General features: G+C 62.4%; 1 protein-coding gene across 10 annotated transcripts; it reads left to right on the top strand.

Moving 5' to 3' along the window:
- The first annotated feature begins 5952 nt into the window (after positions 1 to 5952).
- On the top strand, positions 5953 to 21461 carry PTP4A3 (protein tyrosine phosphatase 4A3). 10 transcript variants are annotated; one of them, XM_081070622.1, is made up of 7 exons: positions 8759 to 8830; positions 13027 to 13712; positions 13767 to 13985; positions 17079 to 17171; positions 19191 to 19321; positions 19936 to 20010; positions 20898 to 21461. In XM_081070622.1, exons 3-7 carry the CDS (start codon positions 13881 to 13883, stop codon positions 21013 to 21015), a joined length of 522 nt encoding a protein of 173 aa, XP_080926748.1. In that variant the 5' UTR covers positions 8759 to 8830; positions 13027 to 13712; positions 13767 to 13880; the 3' UTR covers positions 21016 to 21461. The 10 variants fall into 10 exon arrangements, with proteins under 10 accessions (XP_080926742.1, XP_080926746.1, XP_080926743.1 ...); XM_081070621.1 differs by lacking the exon at positions 8759 to 8830 and adding an exon at positions 9113 to 9390; XM_081070614.1 differs by lacking the exon at positions 8759 to 8830 and adding an exon at positions 10257 to 10381 and having other exon boundaries at positions 13027 to 13344; positions 13799 to 13985.
- Positions 21462 to 21957: the final 496 nt, after the last annotated feature.

Genomic DNA, 21957 nt, shown 5'->3' with positions numbered 1-21957 from the left:
GGTCCCGGATCTGGAGGGACCCTTGCTTGTTTTTTAGTTCCCTCATGATGGACTCTCACAAACAGGGTGCCCACGAAAGCTCCTCCCGCTCGTAGGTGGAACCTTGAGCCACAGTGGGGGGTTAACCTGCCCCGCCCTGCGTCCCTCCCTCTCCCCCCCATCACCTGCGTCTTGGTTCCTGTGGACAGGGGTGGGGGACGCAGAGAACTGCTTGGTCTTGCTTCTGCCGCTTGTGCCTCTTGAGGGGCTGCCCAGACCCGTACTGGCTTCTGTGGGGGATGGGAGAAGGCAGGGAGAGATTGTCCTGATCCTCAGAGGGTCCCATGAACAGGAGCTGTAGGAGACAGCAGTCACCTTTCTGGAGTGTGCGTCCCCAAGACTGAGGTTGGGGTGGGCAGGGTGGGCTTCTGGGAGGAGGTGGCACCTGGCCTGGGCTGGAAGGATGTAGGCATCACAGTAGCTGGATGGAGAGGCTCCAGAAAAGGGAAGCTGGGTAAAGGCAGGCTCCACGGGTTCCAGGGCGTGAGTTAAGAGCACCACTGAGCACCACCGCCGTGAGCCCACTGAGTCGGCGGGGATCTCGTCCCTGGCACCTCCATCCTCATTCATCCTCACAGTCAGCTGTGAGGCAGCTCCTGTTGTCGTCCCTGTTTCCCAGATTGCGAGGATGGGTTTTTGAGGTCGAGAGCCCTGCTCAGCGTGACAGGTTGGGAAGTGGGGCTGGACGGAAGGCAGGAGTGTCAGTGGCCAGTGCTGCCTCGGCTGGGTTGTGCGGTCCTCGCCCATGGCCGGGTTTACAGAGCAGGCCAGAGAGGATCCTCCAGGTGTGTGTGGGGGGCAGCAGGGAGGGGACCCCATCTCAGCACAGCCACTGCTCATCCTGCCCCAGGAGACCCTCTGCTCTCTGGCCTCAGTTTTCCCTATCACTGAAATGGGCCAACAGCAACTGCCTCTGCTGGTGTGTCAAGAGGCTGACAATGAAAGGGGCATCTGGTGAGCGGACAGGAGGTCCTGGTGCAAGCACTTGTCTGCCTCAGTTTCCCCCTCTGTGAGGCCCTTTCTGGGAATGTTGGGAGGCATAGAAGGGGGCAGTGGCTCGGGGCACGGGGCACGCAGTAGGTGCTCTGTGGGTGGTTGATGCAGCCCCTCCTGCTCCTGCCGCCCTTCCCTGACCACGGTGGCTGGGCTGTTCCCACGGCCGCCCAGGCAGGGCAGCCGCAGGAAGCCATCTGGAGGACTTGTTTACCCCTCCCCTGGCCTCCCTGGCAGGAAGTCACCGGAAGGGCTGTCCCCAGGGGGCCCTCAGGCCTGTGAGGACAGCCAGCAACTGGGGGTCCCCTGGCGGAGTGTTGGGGGCAGGGCAAGGAACGAAGAGGAGAGAGACGGATGGAGCTGGGCGCTCCAAGGCCCACGTGGCTGGAGCATGGATAGAACTGTTTGTCCAGTGTGGGCATCTGTTTGTCCACCCCCTTAGCCACCCCTGTAGCACACAGGCCCCAGCTGAGGCCCAGTGGGGTCCTGGCCCACGAAGCCACAGCCTATGTGCATGTGGATGAGGCCACTGCAGCCTCAGCCCTGCTCGTCTCTGGATATGGGTGGAGGTGGCAGGGGCCAGGTCAGGGGGCATGGATGGTGACAGTGGGGGCGGTTGTGGCTGCAGACCCCTTCCCTCCACCTGCAGCCCCTCTCTTACACACCCTCATCAGCCTGCAGGTCTGGACATGTCTAGAGCAGGAGCAGGGGCTGGGCTTCCGCCCCCCGGGATGTGTCCAGCTGCCCACTAACTGGCCTGAGCGTGGCTGGCTGGGCCTGGGGACCATTCCCACGGACACTGCCAGCGGGGCCTGCCTGGCCCTGAGAGGGATGTTGACTCCAGGGAGCCTCGTGTCCTGTATTCTTGGCTGCCTCTTGCCTGCCAGGCCACTGTCCTTCAGACGGACCTGGTGGGCTCAGGGTCAGACAGCCCTGCCCAGCCAGCCCCAGGGAGGCCAAGGAGCAGCCCCAGCCGGTTGCTTCTTCCCCTCCCCTCCTCCTCAACCCCACCTTTTGGAAGCCTCTGGCTCAGGGGCCTCATGGGCAAAGCCCTCCCTGAGAGCTGGCTGGGGTTTCGGGGTCAGGGCAAATCTTCCCTGCCACCCCCAGGAGGAAATGAGCGTGAGAACCAGGGCTTTGGGCGTGCTCGCTGCCGGGAGGCGTGTCCATCGGCCAGTCCTGGGCGAGAGCAAATGTTTCAGGGGCATCGGGGGGCTGAGGACAGGCAGCCGCGAGCATGTCCCAGGAGGGCCACTGGCTGTTTCCCAGGCGCTGACTGTGTGCCAGGCCCACTGGTCTGTGACCCAGTTGCACAGCTGCCCTCGGGGCACGGGGACCCTGTTTGCAGAGGATCTGCTACCTGAGCAAGGCAGAGCCAGGCTGACCCCAGCTCTGAGTGGTGTCTGCCTCGCCCCACTGCCTTGGAAAGACCCACCAGGTGGACCAGACACGAAGGTGAAGGGCGGACGGCTGGGTGCGTGTCTGGCCAGCACCCTCCCGGTGCTGCTTGGTCCCTGTGGGTGAAATGAAAACAGACCTGGAATGACCCAGGTGTCCATCAGCTGAGGGGCAGGAAGCAAAATGGGGTCTCCTCCACACTGTGGACTCTCACTTAGCCATGAAAAGGCCTGAAGCCCTGACAGGTGCTACAGCCTGGATGGCCCCGGAAAGCATGATGCTGCGTGAGAGAAGCCAGCCGCAAACGACGACATGTTGCCATTAATGTGACTTGTGCAGAATAGGCGAGTCCACAGAGACAGGAAATGGTCCAGTGCTTTGCCAGTGAGTGAATGCGAATGGATACGGGTTTCTTTTTGGGGTGATGGAAATGTTCTGGCATTAGATCACGGGTGATGATTTACACAACACTGTGAATATATTAAAAAACACCGACTTTAAAGTATACACTTTAAAGTAGTGAAAATGTCGAATGTCATATTCTGTGAATTTTAACTCAGTTAAAAAAAGGAAAGTTAACACAGCTTGCTTGCCTGCACAATCTGGCCCGAGCAGGTTCTCGCTTAAAGTCTGCAAAATTGAGTCAACCCTGCTCTGCCCAGGGTTTCCAGCATGCAGGGACTTTATTAGCTCTTAGACAGTGACAACGCCTGCAGTGCTGGGACATGGCGGGGGCCTCTAGGAGAGCTGGGAAACCAACTCAGACGGCTGTTCTCCTGCCTGAGCAGTGAGTGCCTTGCATTGTGAGTTTTGCTGGGGGCTTAAAGACAGGCTGATGTTTACGTGCAAATTCCCCCGCACTCCCCCCTGCTTTGTGACCTGTGTCACCCCTGATGTGTGTGGCCCATTTTCCTATGTGTGGGGGCTCTGTCCTCGGTCCCTTCCACCCTGGGGGGTTTGCTTCCTGCAGATCCGAAGAGCCTGGGCGGTGGGGTGCGGGCACACACGTCAGGCCCAGGAAGGGGCCGCCCGGCTTGGGGCCACGCAGCCCCCGCCTAGCTCTGCACCTCAGGTCCTTGCTCCTAAGGGGCTCACAGTCATCGAGGGATCAGACAGGGTAATATGGGCATGTGCTTGGCCACTGCTAAAGCGTGTCCCTCACCCGTTCTGTCCCCACACACTTTTCTTCAAGGGAGATGGCTCAGAGAGGAAAGGCCAGCAGCACAGGGTCCCCCAGCTGGACCACGGCACCTTGGGGGGAACTGCAAGCTCCTCTACCTTGTGTTTTGGGGACAGTGACCTGCCTCACTGGGCCTCGGCTGCCCCTCTTGCATTCGCTCTTTGGGGGCGCCGAGGGGCTGCGTCTTGCTGCCAGGCCGACCCAGAAATAGCTGTGACCTTCTGCACCCAGCTTGGCAGCACCCGGGACCAAGAGGCCTACGTGCGCCTGGCTGAGTCCTCACAGGGTGGTGGGGCTGGTTATTTTGGACGTGGCCTCCCAAGGCCGGGTCAGAGTTCTTTCCCGCGGCTCCGGCAGGCCCCTCTGACGTGGGTCCACCAGGACCTCGGCCAGTGGCCCTTGCTACCTTCGTGATGTCGCGCCCCCTTCCTGCCGTGGACCCTCAGTGGCCTTGGGCTTCAGGTGGGGCTAGGGAGCGCCCCGAGCAGAAGGGAGAGGCTGCATCACCTGCTGGGTGCTGGCTGCAATCTGATGGGCCTTCCCCCACTCAGGGGCCCTGTCACTGAACTGTGCAGTGGTCCCGAGCAGGAGCCATAGCTGCTCCTCCAGGGAGAGGGGCTAGGGCCCGTGGCCCAGCTCTGTTCAGGCAGGTGCATTAAATCCAGTGAATCTGGGATCCTTGCTGCAGAGCAGGCTTAGTGGAGACCACCCACCATGCGCGCGGCCCATCCCCTGCCCTCCAGGCCACATGACACAGCTGTGGCTACCGCTGGGCTAGGTACCTATGGGGTGTAGTTCCTGTTTTCTCCCTATAAAGCGATGGCCAATTATTCCCACTTTGTGCTGGTGACTCAAAAGGCGCAGAGAGGTGAGGAGACAGCCCCGGGCATGCAGCCATGGGCGTCCCAGTCCTGGCCTGGTCCTGTATTTGCTGAGGGCCCCTGGTGGGAGGGACTTGATGGGTCAGCTCATCCCGGCTGGTGAGAGGGACTATTGGGCCACACGGACCCTCTGTGAGGGCCACCGCCCCCACCCCAGTTCTCTGAGGCCAGGCCTGGGGCCCTGTTTGTGTCCCGGTGTTCCTTTGGCCTGCTGAGGGTCCCACTGTACAGTGTGGGAGGGGTGGGGCGCCGCCTGCTGAGCTGGGGGGCCCTGTACTTTCGTGGAGGCTGGGACGGGGGCCTCCTGGGGGCCTCTGAGTTCCTGGCAGGACTTGAGCTGGGGGTCTGGGGGTGTGAGGGCCTCTCAGAGGCCATTAGCTCCAAGTGGGTCTTGAAACTCCACATCCTGCTGGGATGGCACGCCCATTCTGGGCACCCCCTGTAGGGGCCTGGGAGATGTGGTGCTCTGTGCCAGGAGTCACTGCCAGTCCAATGGGGCCCAGGAGGAAAGCGCCTGGCACGGTGGGTGCAGGGCTAGTGCCGAGGCCAGGACGGGTTTTAGAAGCTCAGCGCCTCCTGTCTAGTGTCCTGGGGCAGTGGAATTCCCAGCCTGACACCCCAAACTCCAGAATAACAGGCTTTGCGGGGCGTAAAGATAGACTTCTCGGTGGCTTCCCTTTTCTGCCTCCCAGAAGTACAGTACTGGGGCTGTGCTGGGCTGAGATACCCACCCCCAGCCCGATACCCCATGGTGTGGGGGGAAGAGGGCTCCACCCTTCCCGATGTCACCATGACTGGGGCAGCTTCCTGGTGGGGGGAGGGACAACTGACCCTGGCCCTGGAAGGCAAGAACGGCACCTCCCACACCGGTGGGGGCACCACTTCCTTAGTGCCCGGAACCTAGGCCTGGGTGGGGTGGCTAATTACCCCACTAGCTGACCTTATCCCTCTTCCTTGGGGAGGAAATGGCGGCAACAGGATGAACTGAATGCCTTGGAGCTCAGAGGGCGCTCTGGGAAAACCTGGGCTGCTACCTGAAAGGGAGATCCTGAGGCCCCCCCCTCCCGCGGGAGGGAAGGGCTGATGCTTAGGTTGGGGGCAGGCTGTTTCTGTGTGGACAGGTGGGAGTGGTAGGGGTGCAGTGAGCCACAGCCCAGCAAGCACAGGGCCCTGAGACCCCCTTTCCAGCCTGCAGCAGGCAGGGAGACAGACCAGAGACCTGGGAAGCCCCCAGGCTGCCCCCCCCATCAGCTGCAAGGTCTGGCGTTGGTGGCTGGACTCCCCTCCCTGCTGGCTCTGTGCCTGTCCCCTCCAGCTCTGGCAGGCTATGGTTACAGGGCCCTAGGGACTGTCCTGCCCCCTGCAGGCCCCAGAGCCCTTCCTAGTGGGGGAGGGGTTCTCCCTCCCTCCTCCCGAGGCCAGGGTGCCCGCTGAGACCTCAGGCCCATGTTCCAGTCCCTTGCCCAGCTGCTGGCTGCTCTCGGAGGCGGGAGCCTTCAGGGGCTGCCCCTGCCCTCTCTCCCACCTCCCTGTCAATGTAGGGTGGGCGGGAGCCCTGGGGCGTTTGACGTGGGAGGGCGGGCAGCCGGGCAGGGATAAAGCCAGGCTGGGGTCCTAGCCACCGTGGGACTCTGGCATTTGGAATAAGGGTGAGTGTCTGAGGGCTCCCAGTGGGCTCAGCGGGCCCTGAGGTGGGGGGGTGGGGCGGGATGTGGAAGGTGGGGCCGGCCAGAGGCCTGGGTGTGGCCACCCCTGGGGCAGACCTCAAGAGAGCCACAGGGCCAGGGGTCTCCAGGCCTTCCAGCTCATGCTGGCAGCTCAGCCGGGACCTCCCTGGTTTCCTGTCAAATGGGATGAGGGAGCCTTTTCCTTCCAGAGCCCCAGCTGGACCATGTGGGAATGTACCGGCTCCTCTTAGGCTCTCTGTTTTGTCATGGGCCCCCAGCCTCCCCAGGTGTGGGACAGGCCTCAGTGGGACAGGAGGGTGGCCAGAACTGCTGGCTGCACAGCCCCTTCTTGGCAGGCTGCACCGTCAGGAGGCAGGCTGCGGTCACAGTAGCGTGGGGCCCAGCTTGGCTCCTCTGGCCCTTGGCAGTTATGGAGCCCCTCTGCCCATGCCTCTTTGTTAGATGAGGGTGGTAATGCAGAGACGGCACGACTGATCATTGGTTGTCACGTCTGGGAGAAAAGGAGGTGCTGTGGAAAATCACTGCAGGACAGCCCATGTGCATGGGCTGCCTCAGGGAACCCTGTCACCATGTGCCCTTGGTGGTGCTGGGGGCTGGAACCGGCCTCCACACATGGTTGGCATGACCATTAGTCAAGATGCTGATTTGCCCATCTCGAGATCCGGCGGGCAGAACAGGTGCCTGCCTCTCCTACCCTAGTGTAGACCTTTGACCTTAAAGCTACCTGTGGGGCCATGTTAAGCCCGCTTGTACAAAACAAATCAGTGGGGCTTCAGGGACGCAGACTGCCTCCCCCTCCACAGAATACATGGAGGAGCTTCCGATCTATTTGACCCCAACAATCTTTAGGCTCTACCAAAAAGCGGGTTCTCCAGAAGCGGTTAATTGCCACTATTACATTTATTGTTAATAACTGACAGCTTAGATTGTCATCTGCTGTTATCCTGGTTTTAATAACCCCTTGAGGGGGTTGGAAGTATCTTTCTCGGTTGGTAACAATTGTGTGCAAACCAGGAGTCGCAGGGCCTGGCTCATGCTACTGCCCCTGCCCACCCATGAAGGTGGCAGTTACAGCTTTGGGGCTTTCGGTGGTGACAGCCTGACAGGCTGGCCTCGGCAGGCAGGACACAGGTTGGCAAGTCAGCACCATGCCCCACAGGGCACCATTAAAGCCACGTGTGGCGAGGGCAAACCCGTGCAGCGCTGAGGGTCAGCAGCTGAGCTCCGGGGCGTGTCTTCTCCATCTCGAGATCCCGGCGGGTAGAACAGGTGCCTGCCCGGGTGGAAACCGCAGCCTGCTCCCAACAGCTCTGCTTCCAGGTCACAGCCGGGCACCGCCTTGGAAAGTGGCTTCCCTCCCTGGCAGTGTCTCCATTTATAGAGAAGGCCAGGGGCCCCAGAGAGGGCAAGCACTGGCTCCAAATCACACAGGGAATCAGGGCAGCTGGTGAAGCCCTGATAGTGCAGTTCTAGCCACAGAGCCTGCCTCTCCCCTGCTGGCCAGCTCCTTCAAGAAGCCTTCCCTGACCATCTGATCCCCCAACTCTGCCTTCCGCAGTGTCTGCTCTGCTGGCTTATTCCATTCGGAAGCTTTCCTCCTGCCGTTCCCCGTCCCAGCAGTGGGCACTCAGGAGGCAGTAGAGGGAGGGGCTGGTAATTCAGGAGCTGCCCGAAGGCGGCCGGTGCTGCCAAGGAGTAGTGAGCAAGCTGGGGTGTGCAAGCTGGAGATTCGACGGCGTAGGTGACCTTTGAGGTTCCTCTGGACCTCAGGGGCTGAGATCCCGTGATGGGTTCTGGACATTTCCCAGATCTGGACCTCTGCCTAGAACGTTGGGTCATTTGTTCCTTCCACAAACAAGTGGGGGGCCAGCCTGGTGCCAGGCCCTGAGCGGGAGGCAGGGTGGGATGGACAACCTCTACATCCCTCCTTCTGGACATGCCTTCTCTGGGGCTGGGCCACTCCCCTTTCGGAAGGGCATGTGGCTGAAGGGAGAGGGCAGAGGGCAGGGATGGGGGGAGGGAGGCAGCAGCGCCTGACCCGTGAGGGGGACTGGACCCTCGGTATTGCCAGTGCAGGGGTGGCAGGGCTCTGGGAGGGTTTCCGGGGGGTGGGTGAGGGCTTGGCCTGCTTGGATCTCCCCTCCCGGCAGTGTGTGGACTTGGTCCTGCTCTGGTAGGATTCCAGGAACAGCTCCTGCCCTGATAAAAATAGGCTTCTCTGAAGGGCTTGGCCCTGTGCCAGCTGCAGCAGGTGCCCCCCCCCCCCAGGCCTGGCCAGAGTGGATACCCCAGGCGAGGGGCGTAAGAACGCTGGGGCCCAGGTCTGCAGCCCGAGCAGCGGGGTGGGCTCTGTCCTGGGTGCAAGCTCACTGAGCTGGATGGGACCTTTCACCCGGACGGATGGGCACCGGCTGGTGAAGCAGCTTGCCCCAGAGGTCCTTGGCTTCCAGAGGGCCAGAGCCAGGATGAGCGGGGTCCCTGTGGGTCAGCGACACTCAACCCCAACTGTGGTTCTCCTGCTTCCTGACTGTGTGACTGGGTCAAGTCCCTGGACGTCTCTGAGCTGCTCTGTTGTATCCATACAAGGTGGCTGACGTGTCCTGTTCATGATATGCAGTGTCTGGCACAGAGCCCGAGGGCACAGAACCGCAGTAAGCAATAGACAGGAGATTGTGGGGCACTGAGTGCCTCCAGCTCTTTTTCAGGGAGTTGCTGCTGGAATCGGGGAACGAAGAGCACTGGAGTGGGAGTGCAGTGGTGGCCGAAGCCTGGGTGCTGGGTGGTGACATAAGGGCAGGAGCCCTTGCCTGGGAGCTTATGGCACTGGCTCCTTGAGCTGGCAGGCCTCCTGGCTTGGTCGGGGCGTGTCAGTGGGTGGGGCTGCTTCGGGGCACCCAGTGCAGGTGTCCCGTCTTTACCTCCTCTGCCTGCTCACCCGCTTGAGGGTGGAAGGGTGAGAGGGTCACAGGCATGGCTCTCTGAGTGTGTGGGGAGAGCCCTGGAGACGGCTGTATTCTCTACCAGGCCCGGGGCCAGCTCCCCTGGCTGCCCCTGGGGTGCTGACCACTGATTGCAGGGGTCAGGCTGGCTGTCTGGGAGCTGGGCTCAGAGCAGGGTTCCCAGCGAGGAGAGGCTTCCAGGGACCCTGTGTGCTGGGGGGTCTTCCGACCCTGCTTCCCCACTTCTGAGGGTTTCCAGGCTGCTAGGGCAGGTACGGCATGACTGTGATATCAGTTCACTATTGGGGCTCAGTCAGGGGCGCACTGCTGTTCCAGACACGGTGCTCCCCGGAGGCAAAGCCAGGACCTTGGGAAGGGCTTTGCTTGGGAATGTCACGGAGCGCCTGCTGGGGAGGGGCATCTGCAGAGCCTGGAGGCAGAGCCTGGAGGCTGAGCGGACGTGGTGACAGCTTCCGGGGTGAATCCCACCTGCCCGCGGAACCCCGCGTGGGCTCCCAGTCCCAGCGCCTCGGTTTCCTCACCTGCACCCTGGGGGTGGGGGAGGGTAACGGCAGCTCCCTTCCCTGGGTGCTGTGAGGATTCGTGAGGGACGGCAGCGTCTGGCACACAGTAGGTGCTGAGGAATGGAGACCGAGGCCGGAGTCTGCGCAGACCGACTTCAGGGCTGGGCAAGGCCGGGGGCGCTCGCCTTGGGGATGCCAGCCTCGTTAACCCACCTGGGCCACGGCACCTTCCTTTCCACGTGCACAGTGGGAGCTCTCCGTCCACGCCTTGACCTGTGCCAGGGTCCCCCTGGGAGCACGTTTCTCCTCCCGCAGCCCCGAGCCCCCGCGCGGCCCCCTTCCCGTGGGACGCCTCCCGCGCGACGCGGCCGTGGGGAGCCCGGGAAGGTTCTAGGGCAGCGCGCACCCGGGCGCGCGGGGGGCGGTGCTCCGGCCCCCAGGGGCCCCGCCCCGCGCGGCCTCCTGGATTTCCCCTTCCTCCGCGGCGCTTCCTCCGCGCTCGTCCCTCCACCGCCCCTTTGTTTGCCGGCGCGGCGGGCCCACGGTTATATTTAGGCGGCAGGTGTGGCAGCCACGACCAGCCGGGTCGCCTGCCGGTCACCGGCCACCCGCCCACGTGACGCCCGGGCGCTATAAATAGCTCTCGGCCGCGGGGCCGGCAAAGCGCTCCGGGTCCCCAGCCTCGGTCGGCTCTGGCTCCGCGCGATTGGAGGCGGCGGCGGGACGTCTGCGCGCGCCGGTGAGCTGGGCGACGCAGTGGGCGGGGGGCGGGCCGCGAGGACCCCAGCCCCGCCCCGGGGAGGTGGCCGCACCTCTCGGATCAGCCCGCACGCGCCCCGGGCGCACCCATCACGGGCCGGGCGGCCCCCACCTGAGCCCACCCGGGCCCAGCCCTGCCCGTTGTACTCCCGTGAGCGCGCCCTACCTCTCCTGGGACCCCACGGAGCCCTAATTCTCTAGCCTCCCCCCATTCGCACCGACCTCTAGGTCCGGAGGGGCTGGCCTCTCGGAAACCCTCTGGATTTAAACTCTTGCTAGCTCCGTGGCCATCTGTGACCAGAGGTGAGGGCGGTAGCCGCCCTGAACCTCAGTTTCCTCCTCGGTAAACCGGTCTTGAGCTTGAGAAACCCCGAGCAGGGAGCACTAGGAAGGTCCTGTGTCTCTTCCTGGTCTGTTCGCTCCTGTACAGACCGGGGCGGTGCAGAGGCCACCCCTGCTGGGTCTCTAAGGGACGGTTGTTCTGGACGTGGTAGACGGCTCAGTGCCCCTGGGTGGGAGGGGGCCAGCTGAGGTCCTCGGAGGGGGCATGTAGGCCAAGGCAGGAAAGCCAGAGGGAGGGGCATTGGGCTCCTGGCAAGGGGGCTGGGCATGGGGGTGCTGGCTGGTGGATTTGGGGGAGCCCTGCCAGAAGACCCTGCTCAGTGACCTCACTGAGGAGGTGGTTAGGAGGCCCTAAGGCCACGTTGAGTCACGTGGGCCACCGGGGGTCAGGAAGTGTGGGAATCACTGTTCCATCCCACCTGAAGCTGGGAGACCTAGACTGCAGGGACAGCGGGATGTGTGGCAAGACCCCAGCCTGCGCAGTGACCTTGGACCAACCTTGGGTCAACCAGGGGTCAGACCAGACCCCTGACCCCATTCTAGTCTGGGCCCTGACCCCTGAGCCCAGCCAATCTAACCCTTGACCCCACTGACAAATGACAACTTCAGGCTCAAGTGGGCACCTGGGGCAGTAGCCCCTCCCTGCCCAGCAACCCTCAGGGATACTGGTCAGCACAGCCACGCCATCTGTTGTTGCCCACAGGGTCTCCCCAGGTGCTCAGCCGCTGTGGGTAACGCAGTGGTGATGAGCCCCACAGGGGGGGGCCTGGAGTCCTGTGGCTTCCTTGGCCCTTTTTTCCTGCTTGCTTTCTGGTAAACACACACACGTGCACACGGGGACATCCTGTTGTCCCGGGAGGCACAGGTGTTTGTGTGCTGGCTGTCGGGTGCCCAAAGCTGCCTTTTGCGACCTGCGCTCCCAGCAGACGCTGGCGTTCGGACGGCGCAGGCTGGGCAGCCAAACCAGGACAGGATTCCTTCTCTTGGCCTTTATCCTCCTCTGGTGACACAACACCGCCATTTACCCCTCCTGGGACCGTGGCAAGGGGAGGGGTGTGAGCTGTGGCGCCTGCCCTGAGCCCAGGAGCGGCGGTGGAGCTGGCCCCTCGGTGTCTGGGGGTCCCAGGCCTTGGGTCCTTCCTGTATCCAGGCTGAGGCTCCAGGGCAACAGCCTGCCCGGCGGGCAGCTGGACCACGGGATGCAGGGGTGGGGCAGAGGTAAGAGGTGGTGGGTGGGGGCTTGGAGAACCTTACCAGGTGAGCAGATAGGAGTGCCGGCTGTGAGGCTCGTGTCTAGTCCAGTGGCTGGAGGGCGCATCTTGTCTGGCCCCTCAGTGTGCAGATGGGGAAACAGGCCAGGGACATGCCCGGGGTCTCCCAGCCCACCTGTGGGGCTGGGAGTGAGGCTGCTCTGCTGCGGCCTCTGGCCTGGGACCTTTTGGGCCCAGAGGGGGAGAGACAGGTGTGGAAGTGCCTCGGTGGCCCGGCAGTGTCACTCCCAGGGGCCCTGTCACAGTGTGACCCCACTCCTGGCCCCCTGAGCTGTCACTGCCTTGGCATGTGCCTGGCGGCAGGCCCTTTGGCTGTTGTGGTCTGTCCTGGTTCTCTGAGCTCCTGGCTTGTTTACCCTTGTGCCTGGCAGCCCTGTGGCAAATGGTGGAGACAGTGGGTTGGGTTGGGGTGGAGGCTGACCCGTGACAGAGGTTCCCACGGGGCTCCTGGGAGATGTTCACTGTGGTTCCCGGCTGTGAGTGGGACCGTCCTCCCTCACCCACTGTGCCCGGCACCTCGGCCTCCATGCCTGAGCCCCTTTCTCCGAGGACAGGTCGCCCCAGAATTACCTGGGCTCAGAGTTCCGCAGAGGACAGGGGATTCTCCTGTGCAGGGGGGGTATCTGCTGATCACAGGAGGGGTTGGCTCAGGGTGCTGGCCTCTGTTCCCACAGACCACCTGAACTTCCGTGTGTTGGGGTTCAGCTCTATCCTAGAATGTGTGTGTGTGAGACCCTAAAATCCCTCCCTCCCTCTGTTCCTCTCCACTCCGTCCTGTTGGCTGTCTGGTCACTTCAGGGTCCTGGGTCAGCCTTGGCAGGAGCTGTCCTTCCTGTGTTCCCACATGGGGAAACTGAGGCCTAAGGAGAGTTGCTCCCTCAGCACACCACCGCAGCAGGGTCCCGGGAAAGCATCGCCGTGATGGTGGGGTCAGCAGGCTGACAGCCCTTGCAGGAGGCAGGGGTCTTGGTGAGCCCTGTTCTATTCATTTCCTTCTCCCCTCCGCCCCCAGACGTTGCCTGCTGCTGACCGGCCTGGGATCCATGGAGAGGGCCTGGAGGGGCAGCTCGGAGTGCTGTCGCGCCCAGCATTGCCACCGCGCCTGCTGCTGGGCCTGCTGCTAAGGAGGGCGCTGTGCCTCTGGCCCTCACCATTGCCGTCACCCGCCGATGGCCTCTGCCGCCTGGCCTGGGGCTGCCTGAGCCCCCTGCGTCCTGCCAGGACTTGCCATACCCCGATGGGGTAACGTGACAGAGGCCCTTGCACCAGAGTCGCCCGCCTGCCCGCCTCGGCCGCCACCTGTGACTCCCGCTCCACGGCGGCCCTCTTGGTTCAGTTCAAGTTTGTTTTGTTTGTTTGTTTTTGTTTTGCTTTTTTTTTGTTTTTGGGGGTTTGGGGCCTGCCTTTGAGCGAAGGGGGCTGTCTGCCCATCCCCCGATGCAGAGAGGGTGTCCCCAGTGACAGACACCGTGCTGACAGTGCTTGATGCGGCACGACGGCCAGATTTACTCTGGGCTTTTTAAGGTTTTCTTTGTTGACTTTTTTGGTTGTTGTTTTTATTTTTGACCCCTTCTAATTATTCGTCTCTGAGAGGCAGGAGCTTGGACGGGCCCATTTGACTTCTGGGGGGCTGTGTCTTCCTTTTCTTTTTAAATTAGTGTTGGATTTTCTTTTTTAACCGTTCACACACCAGGCAGCGTCCTCCCCCCTCCCAAGTATTTGCACAATATTTGTGCGGGGTGTGGGGGGCAGGTTTTTTAAAAGCATTTCCTTTCTTGGACAAGCACAGGGATCCCGTTCTCCTCCTATCTGGGAGGCTCGGGGGCTCCTCCCATCCGTGTCCCCAACCCCGTTGTGGGGAGGACCATGGCACGCATGAACCGGCCGGCCCCCGTGGAGGTCAGCTACAAGAACATGCGCTTCCTCATCACGCACAACCCCACCAACGCCACTCTCAGCACCTTCATCCAGGTGAGTGGGCCGGCAGGCGTCCAGCCAGCCTGGCCACGCTGCCCTCAGCCTCCCGAGAGAGGTTTGTAGCTGTCATCCCAAGTTCTGCACTTGTGGGCAGAAATGTCACCCTGGTTACAGGATCCCCGAAGGGGGGACGTAAGAGTGTCCTGGGGAGCTCGGGGGTGAGGACTGTTGGGGGATCAGCTGGGGTCGCTGGGGGCTGACGTGGACAGGTGGACTCCACGCTGTGTGGGTAGAGGCCGGTTCAGAGCTAGGATGAGCAGTGGGCATTGCCCCGAGTCCTTTGCTGACTGTTTGGCCTCTGCCGAGGCTGAGCAGGAAGGAGGAGGGAGAGGCCTCCCCAGGGGAGGAATGGCTGCTGAAACAGGCTGCAGGCAGGTGGGGAGCAGGCATGGAGGCCAGCACCATGGCCAGCTCCATGGCCAGCTGCTACCTGCAGGAAGCCCAAGGGATCTTGGGGGAAGCCACAGGTTAGAACAGGCTTCAGGGCACAGATGTCTATATGAGGACGGGCTGGGCAAGGGTCTGAGCTGGTCACAGCACAGGGTGGCCACTGTACCCTGGAGAGTAAGCAGGCAGATGTGTGCTGCTCGAAGCCCCAGCAGATATGACCAGATGTGTCTGCAGAGCCTGCAGCTCTTCTCATGGCTTGGTAGGAGCCTGGCCTCTGCAGAGCTTCTTGCTATGCAGAGCCTGTGACTGTGTGTAGGGCCATTTGTGTTCTCAGCACCTCAGCCCCTTGTTTCTCCAATGTGTGGTAAGCCCCTGTGGGAGCTTGTTGTAATTAAACAAGGACCTTGCTGTGAGAGGACCTTGAAAACGGGAGGGAGGCAGTGGGCACTCTGCCATCAGCGGACCTGGATCCTGGACACTAAGCCAGGTGTCCTACAGAAGAGGGTTTATCCCCCTCACAGCCAGACCCTTGAGATAATAGCAGGATCTGGGAAGAGATGGAGCACAGCACTCAGTGTGTGACCATGGTCAGGACTCAGCATATGAGAAGGATCAGGGCTCAGCATGTGACCAGGATCAGGGCTCAGCCTGTGACGGGGATCAGGGCTCAGCCTGTGACCAGGATCAGGGCTCAGCATGTGACCAGGATCAGGGCTCAGCATGTGATGGGGATCAGGGCTCAGTGTGTGACCGAGATCAGAGCTCAGCGTGTGACCAGGGTCAGGGCTCAGCATATGAGAAGGATCAGGGCTCAGCCTGTGACCACGATCAGGGCTCAGCCTGTGACGGGGATCAGGGCTCAGCGTGTGACCGGGATCAGGGCTCAGCCTGTGACCGGGATCAGGGCTCAGCCTGTGACCGGGATCAGGGCTCAGCCTGTGACCGGGATCAGGGCTCAGCGTGTGACCGGGATCAGGGCTCAGCCTGTGACCGGGATCAGGGCTCAGCCTGTGACGGGGATCAGGGCTCAGCCTGTGACCAGGATCAGGGCTCAGCATGTGACCAGGATCAGGGCTCAGCATGTGACCAGGATCAGGGCTCAGCCTGTGATGGGGATCAGGGCTCAGTGTGTGACCGAGATCAGGGCTCAGTGTGTGACCGGGATCAGGGCTCAGTCTGTGACCAGGATCAGGGCTCAGCATGTGACCGGGATCAGGGCTCAGCCTGTGACCAGGATCAGGGCTCAGCGTGTGACCAGGATCAGGGCTCAGCATGTGACCAGGATCAGGGCTCAGCATGTGACCAGAATCAGGGCTCAGCCTGTGATGGGGATCAGGGCTCAGTGTGTGACCGAGATCAGGGCTCAGCGTGTGACCAGGATCAGGGCTCAGCCTGTGACCGGGATCAGGGCTCAGCGTGTGACGGGGATCAGGGCTCAGCGTGTGACCGGGATCAGGGCTCAGCCTATGACCGGGATCAGGGCTCAGTCTGTGACCAGGATCAGGGCTCAGCATGTGACCAGGATCAGGGCTCAGTGTGTGACCGGGATCAGGGCTCAGCCTGTGACCGGGATCAGGGCTCAGCCTGTGACCAGGATCAGGGCTTAGTGTGTGACCGGGATCAGGGCTCAGCGTGTGACCAGGATCAGGGCTCAGCGTGTGACCAGTGTCAGGACCCAGCGTGTGACCAGGGTCAGGGCTCAGCATGTGACCAGGATCAGGGCTCAGCCTGTGACAGGGATCAGGGCTCAGCGTGTGACCAGGATCAGGGCTCAGCATGTGAGCAGGGTCAGGGCAAAGTGCATGACTAGCTAGGGTCAAGGATCAGATGTGGGTTGGGTGGCAGCACCCTCTTCTGAAGGCACTGAGGGGTCTTAGAGACCCCACAGTCTCAGAACCCTGCACCCCCTCCTGCTCCTGAATTCTCAAAGTAGCTCTGCTCTGCCCTCATTGTGTACGGTGTCCGTGTCACATGACAAACAAGGTCCAGCAGCTGATTCCTCACCACTCCCAAAATAGCTGCTGGGAGCAGGTGGGGTGGGAGCAGCCCTTGCACGTGGCTGGTGGAGGGAACCCCCCTCCACGTTGGGTATAAATATCCTGGGCCTGGCTGCAAACTACCCTGACCTTTCCCTGGTAGCCTGGGGCTTTCCCGCTGGTGTGCAGGGCCTGGCTCCCTTCTGCTGCCACCTCAGCACGTGCCCACTTTCCCTACTCTGAGGTCCTCCTGCCCACTGAGACCTGCCCCTCCCAGACTGAAGGCCGCAGTGTGGGGTCTGGACAGACATGTGCCTTGGCTGGACCATTCATGCTCCGGCTGGAAGGGCTGCTCAGAGTTGGGGTCACGCTGGGCCCACTTGTGGGCTGGTGGTGTCCTGTCTCTGCCTGGGGACCCCTGGGGACTCAGGAGGTCTGTCTGGAAAATGGTGTCTTCCTGGGTCCTGAGCACTCAAGAGGAGGGAGGTGAAGTGCTGGGTGGGCCAAGGCACAGCTGCCCCAGAAGCATCAGGAAAGACTTTGCCTCTGGCAAGTGACGGAGCCTGAAAGTCCCCCACTGGCGGTTCCCGCTCTGCGTCGGTCTTTCTGTGTTGTTGAGTGGGGCACAGCCCTTCCCGGGGGTCCCTGGTCAGGGAGTCCCCATCCCTGTGCCCTGCAGCCCCAGCCCAGACCCGCCTTCTCCCTTCTCCCTCCCTGCCAGGACCTGAAGAAGTACGGGGCCACCACTGTGGTGCGAGTGTGTGAAGTGACCTACGACAAGGCCCCGCTGGAGAAGGACGGCATCACCGTTGTGGTGAGGGCTGGTGCTGCTGGTGGTTGTGCTGCTGCCACGGGGGAGGGGCTCTCGGCCTGCAGCGTGCTGTGCGGCAGGCATGCGTGGCCATGCTTGTGCCGGGGTCTCGTGTGTGTTTGGACACATCTGGAGGAGGCCCAGGCATTGGGCCGTGTTACCTGGAGGGAGTCACCTGCTCCCTGCATGGCCTTCCACCTCTAGAGCGGGTGTGCTTGTCCCAGGCTAGCCTGGCCCAGGGGGTGGGACCACATGCTGTGCTCCCTGGCACAGCCCCGGCTCACGCAGCCAGGCCCTTGCGCGTGCCAGAGCTGGCAGACACCACGGCTTCTCAGCTGCAGTGCAGTCTCCCCGTGTGGCTCTGTTTTGGAGAAACTGAGGCCGGGTTCCTTGGCTGTCTGAGGCCACAGCCAGACTGCCTCAGACCTGGGACTGCTTGATGAGTGGCCCTTTAGTAATAATACCTCCTCCAGGGGGGCTTCCCCATCAAGGGGCTGGGGCTCTGACCCCAACAGCCCTGCCTGGTGGGGACATGGCCTTACCCTGAGGACGGCTTGAGACTCCATGGCCACTTAAGGTCTACGAGTGAGTGCGGGGCAGAGAAGGGCCCTGGGCGGCTCCAGGCTGGCTCCTCTGGGCCTGGGCCTGTCCCCAGGGCCTCATCTCTGTCCCTTGCTGCCTGTGTCTGGGGCCCTGTCGCTGGGCAGCAGGTGCTGCGGAGAGGGTGGGGCTGGGGCACCTGGTGGGTCCCTGGGGCGGCTGTGGGGAGGAACCTGTGGGGCTGTTTCCTTGGCCCCTGGCCTTGGGGACCTGTGTCCAAGTGGAAGGTGGGTGGCTGTGCTGCTGTGTCCCTGTTGGACGGTCTCATGGGGCCTCCCCAGTGCAGGGCTGCCCCGACTCCGGCTGGAGGCACGAAGGGTGCCCAGCCGTCCCCACCCAGCTCTGCTTGAGCCTCAGCCACCTCTGCGCCAGAGGACTGTTAGCCACTCCTTTCCGTGCAAGGACCTTGTCATTGGCAGGTGTCACTGTTGGTAACCTCTGCTCGGCCATTTGGAGTGGTGGAAGGAGTGGGAGCTTCAGACGCAGACAGGCCTGGCCTGAATCCACCTGTGGGCCCAGGTCCTCACCTCTAAAGTGTGGGTGCTTGGAAGAACTTGAGATAAAAACATGCAGTGCCCCTTAGCATAGTGAGTCAGTGGCTTCCCTTCCTGCTACCGCAGCCGGAAGGGTCTGGGTTAGAAGCAAGGCGGCCGGCAGAGCAGATCCATTCAGGTGGCGCCATACCTGGAGGCGGGGTATGGGATGCGATGACCCTGGTCTGCCCATGCAGATTCACCCCTGGGGCCAATGACATGCATTCTGCCGCAGTCCCCTCTGCCCGCGTGAATCGGCTTCACCGGGGCTTACGTGTCCCTGTCCTCATGCAGTGCCCTGGGCTGGGCCCTTCCCTGAGGGCGCTCCTCACCCCCCCCCCCCAGGGCGCTGGGCAGGGTGTGGGGGTGGGCATCACAGCTGATTTTCAAAATCAAATTAACCACTGGGAACCTCTGGAAAGGTCCCAGCTGTAACTGACTGTGTCCCAGACCGAAGGTCCTCACCCCGCAGCAGTGGCTTCACTCCTTCCCTGTCCCTGGGCCGGGCCTGCTCTGTGTGGCCCTGCTGAAGGCTGGGGACACAGAGAGGTACTGTGCCAGCTACGACCAGACCCTTAGGGCCTGCTGACCCAGGACCTCTCAGGCTGCTGAGGGTCAGTCTGTGAGCCCAGAGTCACAGTGGGCTGATGGGGAGGAGGGCTCCCAAAAGAAAGGACAGCGTGTTCAGGACGGCGTCCTGGAGAAGGGACAGCTGAAGTGAGAGGAGAGGATGAGCGGCTCACGCCTCTCGTGCCCAGCCAGTTTTCTGCCCCAGTGCCTGCTACCCCTCACCCCCGCGGGCTCTTGGCACCCTCTGTGCTTCTCAGAGTGCCCTGCCCGGTGGGGCTCTGCCTGTCCCCCCACCTTCGGCTTGGGTTTCCCTTTGCAGGACTGGCCATTTGACGACGGGGCGCCCCCACCTGGCAAGGTAGTGGAGGACTGGCTGAGTCTGCTGAAGGCCAAGTTCTGCGACGACCCTGGCAGCTGCGTGGCTGTGCACTGCGTGGCCGGCCTGGGGCGGTGAGTCGGGGTGGGGGCGGGGGGCTTACTGGCACTTGGGGATCTTGTGGCCCGACTTGCTCTCGGATGTGGGTGCGGAACCCACATCACACATGACCTCCTTCCAGAGGGTTCCCACACGGGCCTCCACATCCTGGCAGGGAGGAAGTCCTTCCTGGGGTCTGACCCCCACTCCCTCCTGCTGTGATTGCAACTTTGTCCCTGCACTTGAGCAAGAAGGAGCTGCCAGGCCCCACCCTCCCCAGACACAAAGACCCCACCGCCACCAAACAGCCTGGGTTTCACTAAAATGATCCAGGTTTGCAGAGGGAAAACCGGCCAAGTGGGGTTGGTAGCCCAGTATGAAGTTCTTATCTGGGTCAGTCCTGAGCCCAGCAGAGTTTGCCTGGTGCATCTGAGGTCACACAGCAGGGCTAGGAGAGAACTTGATTTGGACCCAGGTGGTGGAGCTGAGGTCCGAGCCGAAGGCCTCTACAGGGGAGCGAAGGGCTCTGGGGTGGTCCGAGTGGCCTCTGGTGACAGGTGAAGGCGTAGGCCCTGCGTCTTCAGCAGGTGGCCTGTCAGGGGAGGGGTAGGGGTGCAGAGGCTTGGATGACCCTGCTGTCTGTCCCCAGGGCTCCGGTGCTTGTGGCACTGGCTCTCATCGAGAGTGGGATGAAGTATGAAGACGCCATCCAGTTTATCCGACAGTGAGTTGGCGGCCGGTGGGTGGGTGGGTGGGGTGAGCGAGCAGACAGTTGATGAGCTCCTGGGGGTCTGGGTTTAAGGGGACTGCTGACCCTGCAGCAGCCCCGCATCCTGCCAGCAGGCCTTAGGGTGTCCTCTGAGGTGTCCCCCAGTCCCATGTGCCCTCCCGGCCCAGAGTGAGGACTGGTCCCTTTGTATGGTCCGCTCCCAGGGGCGAGGAGTGTACTGAGGGGAGGCTATGGTGAAGGCGGGCTGGTCCCCCCTCCAGGGCCTCTGGTTCTCTCAGCCCGAGGCCGTGTGATTCAGGACAGGCTGTGCTGTGCTGCAGTAAGAAGCAGGCCCCAACCCCAGTGACTGACAACCAACCACACAGGCATGTCCTATCACGTCACCTGTCCATCGGGGCAGCCCCATTTCCAGCTTTGCCAGAAAGCCATTGTGGAGCTACACAATGGCTCTTGAAGCTTTGCTGGGCAGACGTCTGCCCCCTCATCCCCTGAGGCCCTCCCCATCCCTCGCCGCCCTCCCTCCCTCCCAGACAGCAGGTTATACCAAGCCGTACCTCGGTGGTCCTCTAGGACCCCATGGCCTGGGGATGGGGTGGGGCCTTGGGAGGGTGGGGACCGTGGCACTAAGGAGATCAGGGAGTCGGCCTGAGGAGGTGATAGCCAGGTGGACTGAAGGCCATCAGTGATGACAGCAGGTGACCGGGAAGGGCGAGCCTGGCAGTGCCAACAGCTCAGCAAGGCCCGGAGGTGGGATGGGCTCTGGTGAGCACGAGGACCCGCTTCAGCCCTCCGGAACTCTTGGTGGGCCTCTAGCTCCGGGGGGCAGGGCAGGTGGCCACGCCTGGGTCCTGCCTGATCCCCACCCTGTCCCATCTTCCCAGAAAGCGGCGTGGAGCCATCAACAGTAAGCAGCTCACCTACCTGGAAAAATACCGGCCCAAACAGAGACTGCGGTTCAAAGACCCCCACACGCACAAGACCAAATGCTGTGTCATGTAGCTCAGGACCTCCGCTGCCGGGGCCGCCGGGCCTCCATCTCGCCTTTCTCTCCAGCACCTCTGTGCGCCTGCCTCCAGGGGTCCACCCCACCCACCACCTCTGCTGTCATTGTCTCCCTGTCTGTCTGCCCACATCGTCCTCTTTTTAGACCCATCCTTCCCTTTGTCCCCATGCCCTGGGTCTCTGTCTGTGTCCTCTGTGTGTCTCTCTGAGGCTTAGTCGGGGCCCGTCCCTGGCCTTGTGCCATCACCCTCTCTGTACCACCCCGGCAGCTCTCCTCTCTGGCCCATTTGTTGCGGGGAGGGAGGCAGGTGTACTTTTTAACCACTAGGCCCAACTCGTCCTCTGCGGCCCCTCCTCCTGACCTGTTCTCAGCTCCTTAAATGACTGTGTCTGGGGGCGGTCAGATGTTTTGGACACTCAAAGGCAATAAAACAGAACTCGGACTGCGCGTGCGTATGCTCTGACAGTGGGTGCAGGGCCTTGGGGTGGGGGCAGGGCCACTGTCCAGGACCCACCGGCTGCACGGGGGCTCCCCCTGGTGTCCATGCTGGGTCCCTGCGCCCCCTGACTTAAGGACAGGGCACGTCTCTAATTCAGCAGGAGTGGGCTCCGCCAATTGCCATGTTGGTGTTTTGGGAGCTGGGGCATTAGGAGGAGACGCTGGGTCACCAGCTGTGCCCCTCTGCAGGACCGGGGTGGGTTTCCTTGATGATTCCCCGGGGCCTTGTGTCCAGCAGGGTGGCTTCCTATCCCGCCCCCAGCAGGTGTCCTTATCTCAGCCTTCAAGCCCCGGAGAAGGGAGCAGGTGATGGTGGCTGACAGCTCGGGTTGGGACGTGCCATCCCATCAGCCCAGGGCAGGGAAGGGAGGCCCGAGGGGCAGAAGGTAACCCCGGGGACCTGAGGGTGAGCGGGTCTGAGTGTATATGAGGCAGCCCCG

Source organism: Rhinolophus hipposideros (assembly GCF_964194185.1).
Source record: "Rhinolophus hipposideros genome assembly, chromosome: 13".
Lineage (NCBI taxonomy): Eukaryota > Metazoa > Chordata > Mammalia > Chiroptera > Rhinolophidae > Rhinolophus > Rhinolophus hipposideros.
The sequence above is the reverse complement of the archived record's forward strand: the minus strand, read 5'-3'. Positions and strand labels throughout refer to the sequence as shown.

Bases quoted from the DNA above. Each gene is read 5' to 3' on its own strand.
- PTP4A3 (XM_081070616.1), top strand. From the start codon at position 13,881: ATGGCACGCATGAACCGGCCGGCCCCCGTGGAGGTCAGCTACAAGAAC. The intron at 19,322-19,935 runs GTGAGTCGGGGT...GTCTGTCCCCAG, and splicing joins TGCGTGGCCGGCCTGGGGCG to GGCTCCGGTGCTTGTGGCAC. The intron at 20,011-20,897 runs GTGAGTTGGCGG...CCATCTTCCCAG, and splicing joins GCCATCCAGTTTATCCGACA to AAAGCGGCGTGGAGCCATCA.